The sequence below is a fragment of the Chrysochloris asiatica genome, unplaced genomic scaffold (assembly GCF_000296735.1).
Source record: "Chrysochloris asiatica unplaced genomic scaffold, ChrAsi1.0 scaffold00087, whole genome shotgun sequence".
NCBI lineage: Eukaryota > Metazoa > Chordata > Mammalia > Afrosoricida > Chrysochloridae > Chrysochloris > Chrysochloris asiatica.
In genome coordinates, this window is record NW_006408605.1 from 2640266 (window position 1) to 2647069 (window position 6804).

General features: G+C 38.6%; 1 protein-coding gene across 1 annotated transcript in view; it reads right to left on the minus strand.

Annotated features, from left to right (window-relative positions):
- The window catches only part of LECT2 (leukocyte cell-derived chemotaxin 2), a 33542-nt gene that overhangs the window by 17780 nt on the left and 8958 nt on the right, over positions 1-6804 (minus strand). The window contains exons 2-3 of the mRNA XM_006866094.1: positions 3139-3245; positions 478-574 (exon numbers count right to left, since the gene is read on the minus strand). Of these exons, the coding sequence (XP_006866156.1) occupies positions 478-574; positions 3139-3184 (143 nt within the window). The 5' untranslated portion in view covers positions 3185-3245. The remainder of the gene's footprint in view (positions 1-477; positions 575-3138; positions 3246-6804) is intronic.

Here is a 6804-nt window from a genome sequence, read left to right on the forward strand (position 1 = left end):
CAAAAATTGTCTGCCTGGTTAGCTTCTGATATTCAACTTCCAGAAACAGAATAATATCATGATTTGATTAGAAGAAGCCTGAATTCCAGTCCAGCCTTCACAATCTGCCAATTGTGTTTGGCAGCCTCCTTAATTAATCCTTTTTTACCTCAACTCAAATTTCTCATCTACAAAATGGAATGGTGATATTCACCACTGAAAAATCTGCCAAACTCAGTCTTAATTAGGATGTAAGCATCCTAATTAAGGTGTTTGCTTCCCTCTCTGTTTTCCTTATCCCAAGTTCTCTTCCCGGCTCAGGGAAGAGAACCTACTTGGAGCAGAGTTTTGGGAAGTTGGTTCAAAGACTCTATTATAATTGATTACATCTTTGAGTTCATGCTGTCAGATGGAGAGCCTTGTGGGTTCTTGGAGAAACATTTGGCTAGGACATTAGAAGACTGGAAGCCAAAAGTTTGTTATTTGTGAAACCCGTACCTTTGAGCAGTGTACTGTCCACAGCCATGTCCATCACAGTTCCTGATTTCATTGGAAGACTTGCCAGCACATATATTAGCCCATGGTTCTGACAGTACTAAAAAATAAAGACACAGAAAGCAGATTTTCAGTCCCAAGACATTTCCATTCTCCATTTGCCCTATAAATCATCCAATGGCTTTTTAAAATTCTGTTTACACTATGTTTATGTTAAGTGTCATTGAGTCCGTTCTGACTCATAGAGACGCTGTATAGGTTTTCCAAGGAGCAACTGTTGGATTTGAACTGCTGACTTTGTGGTTCACAGTCCAGTACTGATCCTACAGCACCACACCAGGAGTCCACTATAGTTTCCACCTAACTTTCTGTAGTAATGGGGGAGGGAGGAGTCTTCCTCTAATTCCTGATACAGATGTAAAATGTTTTACTCTCTGGCCACAAATTTTGTTTTATGACATAATAGAGTCTTTGCACGTGTGTTTATTTATAATCACTAACCCGTATAATTGATTCCTAGTCTGGCCCTGTTGGATAAGCACAGGACTTCTAACCGCAAGGTTGGCAGTTCAAACCCACTAACCATTTCTCAGAAGCCCTATACAGGGATACTATGAGTCAGAACAGACTGGACAGCACTTAACAACAACTTCTCTAATTATGTTGTTGTTGTTAAGTGCCGTCAAGTTGGTTCACACCCATAGTGACCCTGAACAGGGTTTCCAGGGCTATAAATCTTTACGGGAGCAGAAAGCCTCATCTTTCTCCCACAGAGCAGCTGGTAGTTTCGAACTGCTGACCTTGCAGTTCGCAGCCTGATTCGTAACCACTATGCTACCAGAGCTCCTCTAATTATAGTTTGCTTAAAATTACCCAGTAATAATATTGTGCTTATTTTTATTTATTTAATTTTTTGCTCATTACCTGATGTGGGGCCCACCATGTTTGAGTTTAGCAAAATAATCAAATAGCATGGCTCAAAAATAATTTCAGAAATGTAAAATGTTTAAATGCTTCCTTATTATTAGTTATAGAAATCAAGCCAAACAAATGTTTGAGTTAAAGGAATACAAACTGAATGAGTAAAGTTTACGTAACATTAAATACATTTCTTTCGTATTTATAAACACAGTAGAGGAAGATTCTTGGAAATAAGAAAATGTCAAGCTAACTTAGCTAAGATTTGTAGAGTGGAAAGAGAAGGTAGAAAAGAAAGGAGAGAATAAATGAAAAATTCAGAAGCAGTAAAACAGAGGGGCTAGCTCTCTCACTGTATTTTGTACAGCTTTTAAATCACTTCTTGTATCTTTAATATAGTTGTTGTTGTTAAATGCTGTTGAGTTGGTCAGAACCAACTCAGAGCAACTCTGTGTAGGGTTTCCAAGAAGTGTTTGCTGAGTTTGAACTGCTGACCTGTGGTTCAAACCAACCCTGTGATCCAGTGTTTATCCTACAGCGCCACACATATACAGTTCTTGTTAGTGCCATCTAGTCCATTCTGACTTAGAATGACCCTGTTCATGGTGTTCAAGGAGCAACTGATGGGTTTGAACCACCAACCTTGTAGCTAGCAGTCCAGTGCTGATCTTACAGCACCACACTTAAGCATTGTTTAACATTTAATGCTTGGATGTTCAAGTGAATGAAATGTCCTGTGTTTCAAATTAACATTCACATGGAGCTAGCAAATGTCTTACTTCAAAATAAACAAGAACAACAGCACTAACAAGAGCCTGCTAATTTGCTGGTTGACTTTATTTAAAGACATTTTGCTCCTTCCTGTGTGGCACTGTGAGTTAATGCACTGGACTGCAAGGCTGAATTAAACCAAAAGGTCCGTAGTTCAAACTCACCAGCCACTTTTCTTGGAAACCCTATACAGGGTTGCTATGGGTCAGAACTGACTTGATGGCACTTAACGACAACAACAATATCTGTGCTATAATGAAAAGCTACAGAATATGGCCATCAGGTCTTTAACTTCACAAATGTAGGTGATTTTCAAAAGACTTCTACCTTGGACCCAAGCTTCAAGTCAATGTTTTGATCAAGACTCAATACATCGGCAAATTAATATTTACTCTTTGAAATTGAGGCATATATTATACTATTCTATGAGCCATGGTAGCATAGTGCATTATGAGTTGAGCTGCTAACTGCAAAGTCAGCAGTTGGAATTGACCAGTCGCTCCCTGGGAGTAAGATGAGACTTTCTGCTCCTGTAAAGATTTACAGCCTCAGAAACATTACACAGGGTCTCTGTGAGTCAGGAGCAACTCTGCAGAACACAACCACCACCACCCCCTTTACATCATTCATTAATTTATACCTTTTTGTCTCCCACTGTGACTTTTAAGTGAATATTCCCCTTTGCTGTGTGTCTGGATTTTTTAAAATCAAGTGCTTAAGAGATGCTTAACAACAAATTTTCTTTCAGAAAACCCCAAATTTTTATATATTCTGATTTTGTTCTAATTAAGTTCTTGGCCAAAACTGGAGGGTCTTTTTTAGCATCTATGCATTCCACTTCAATATTTTCCTCACTAAGGAATCAAGACATTCTGGTGGAATTCACTGACAAACGTCCCTCACCACCATATATCTTTCATGTTGCCAGTTTTAAAAAAAATTAGCCAGAATTCTAAAATTACACATTTGACTTACCAGTTGAAATCAAAGCAGCCAAAAGGAGGACTCTTGTGGAAAACATTTGACTTGTGTTTCCTTTAAGATGGATTCTTCCTCTGTTAATTAGAATTGCTCCTGACACTCTATGGGGAAGATTCAAGTTTAAATGAATTCTTCCTAGCTATTTAGCCTTAAAATTGTACAGCTCTTATTTTCTTCATGCAGTGCTAGATACAGACAATTAAGAGAGTGAAGCAAGCCAAATTGCACTATTCCAAGGATAGCTATTTGATTCACATGGAGGACTTAATAAAGCATTCACAGCCCTTTGATCTGAAAGAGAAGCCAATTTTAATGGCAAAGCTGTCTAAATATTAACAGAAAGTGATAAGGCTAGGTGCTGACTGACAGCCTCCTGGGCTGTGGCTGCTAGAATGGCTGAGTAAAGAGTGGCATATGCAGTACTATCTGCTGATAGATCTTTCATTTCCTGGGTAGCATGCATTTCAGAAAAGATTACTAAAAATATATAACTCGTCATAACTTTTCTGTACATATCCCTCAGGGTTTGTTTTTTTTTAATTATCAGTTCAGCGATGGTTCATCTGTGTAATATTTGCAAATGATTTTAATATTTCGATCAAATAATTTGTACTTATATTCTTTTAAATATGTGATTTTTGAATGTTTGCTTCTATGTCATAATGAAGCGTGAGCATCAGTCAGCAGGGAAAAGGATAGATAAATTATGATATAGTCATTCAGTAAAATATAGTATGGCAGATTACATGAAGATAGTTTATATGAGTTAACATAACTAATCTTCACATATATGTGTTGTTGTTGTTGTTAAGTGTCATTGAGTCAATTCCAACTCATAATGAACCCGTACAGGGTTTCAGAAGAGTAGCTGGTGGATTTGAACTATCGACTTTGCAGTGGTTTGCAGTCCTGTCCTGATCCTACAACACCACACCAGGAGTCCACATATATATACTGGTAGCGTAGTGGTTACGAATCAGGCTGCGAACCTTAAGGTCAGTGGTTCGAAACTACCAGCGTGCTCCGCGGGAGAAAGATGAGGCTTTCTACTCCCGTAAAGATTTACACCCTCGGAAACCCTATACAGGGTCGCTATGGGTCGGAACCAACTCGACGGCACTTAACAACAACAACAAAAAAAATTTTAACATGTTTTGAATGACACATACAGCACTATATCATTTATGTAAAATTTGAAAACACAAAAAATATATTCATCTTCCCAAATAGCTGCATATATAATGTTATTATTGCTAAGTACCATCAAGTCAGTTCTGATGCATGGTGATCTTGTTTATGTTTTCTGAAAAGCAACTAGTGAGTTTGAATCACTGACCTTTTGGTTCAAACCAACTTTGTGGTCCAGTGTTTATCCTACAGAGCTATAAACAGAAATACAAAAATGAACAAACTAACTTTAGGATAGTAGTTACCATTCGGGAAGGAGAGAAACCAAATTATCAAGGAGTACATAAAGTACTTAAACTCTAAAGCATTTTCTTTCTAAAAAAGAAAATGATCAGAAGTGAACATGTTGTTGTTGTTAAGTACCGTGGAGTCACTTCCGACCCATAGCGACCCTGTATAGGGTTTCCAAGGAGCAGCTGGTGAGCATGAACCACCAACGTTGCAGTTCAAACGACTTTGCAGTCTGACGCATTAGCCCACAGCGCCACACCAGGACTTCATAGAAAGAATTTATTTGTTGACTCTATAAATGTAATAAGTATATGCATATTTATTGTTGTTCTTAAGTGCTGTCGAGTGAGTTTCGACCTATAGCGACCCTGTATAGGGTTTCCGAGGAGCAGCCGGTTAGCTTGAACCGCTAACCTTGTAGTTCAAACCAACTTTGCAGTCCAGCACATTAACCCACAATGCCACACCAGGACTTATTTATTACATTACCATAAACTTCCATATACATAAATTTTCTGTATATTTTAAACATTTGTTGTTGTTGTTGTGAAGTGCTGTCGAGTCGGTTCCGACCCATAGCGACCCTGTATAGAGTTTCCTAGGAGCAACTGGTGAACTTGAACTGCTATCCTTGCAGTTCAAACAGCTTTGTAGTCTGGCACATTAACCCACAGTGCCACTTAACATTACTTGAATCCAGCCATTACCGATGAGTTCATTCTGACTGGTAGCAATCCTGTAAAACACCTAGGGTTTCCAAGGCTGTAATTTTTACAGAAGCAGACTGCCCCATCTTTCTCCCATAGAGTGGCTGGGGGGTTGAAAATACCAGCCTTCTGGTTAGGAGTCAAGCACTTACCCGTTGTCCTTCCAGGGCTCCTAATATGAGATGAGGCCCTGGAATTTTCGATGAAAAATCCTTATTTAAATAATTTGTCAGTAAATGAGGGTGATTGACATTATGGAGCCAGTTCTTTGCCTTTCCTCACATCTATAGCCTTGCTATGTTTCACCAGGGGCTGAAGGGACTTCCTCAACTCTTGATTTTAGGTTCAGTCCCAAGAAGAGAATAAAAGCCACATAGAACAGAATCACCCCACTCTAGCCCCCAAGCAGAACCCAGGCCGGAATAACACCTAAATGTGTGACAAAATACTCTGTTGTCATTTGCCAGTGAGTTTTGGGATATGCTTTACAGCAATACCTAAATGATAGCAGTTAGACAGTTGATCACATTTTACACACAACATTTCAAGGTTGTTATTGTTGTCAAGTGCCATAGAGTCTGTGCCGACTCATAGCAACCCTGTATAGGATTTCTGAGGAGTGGCTGGTGAGCTTGAACTGCCAACCTTGCTGTTCAGACCAACTATGTAGTCCAGTGCGTTAACCCACAGTGACACACTAGGACTCCACCATTTCAAGGAGTCATCTAATATGTAAAGTGTAGAATGCCTATGTAATAAGTATATCAAAGAACTGAATCAGTGTCCTAAAGGAAAAAACAAAAGTAGTTCCAGGTAAGCCAACTTGTTGTTTTTAAGTTTTTGGTTTGGAGTTGTATTTGGATTAAGTATGTTAATGTTTTAATCCATCAAAACACAAAATTAAATACTTATTCACAAATAATGTGTAAGTGCTTTGGCTGTGGAACTGTGTGTGGTATCAGTATCATAAAGGACAATGTGATAGTATTAAATTCAAAATAAATATTTTGTGCCATGAGATTTCAAAGAAAAGTTGTAAGAAATAAAATATGGAAGAATTGTGCTCACGTTCAAATTCATAATACCAAGCACTATATAGTGCCAACCCATGTGGCAGGTATTACTAAAGGTAATACAGAAACAGCTGCAAGCAGACATTGACAGAGAACTTCCAGAGGTTCAAGGTGGATTTCAGAAGAGGCCGTGGAACGAGGGATATCATTGCTGATGTCCGATGGATCTTGGCTGAAAGCAAAGTATATCAGAAAAATGTTTACCTGTGCTTTATTGACTATGCAAAGGCTTTCGATTGTGTGGATCATGACAGGCTATGGACAACATTGCAAAGTCTGAGTAGTCCAGAACATTTAATTGTGCTCATGAGGAATCTGTACCTGGACCAAGAAGCATTTGTTTGAATAGAGCATGGGAACACTGAATGTTTTAAAATTAAGAAAGGTGTGCGACAAGGTTGTATTCTTTCACCATAGTTATTCGACCTATGTGCTGAGCAAATAATCCAACAAGCTGGGTT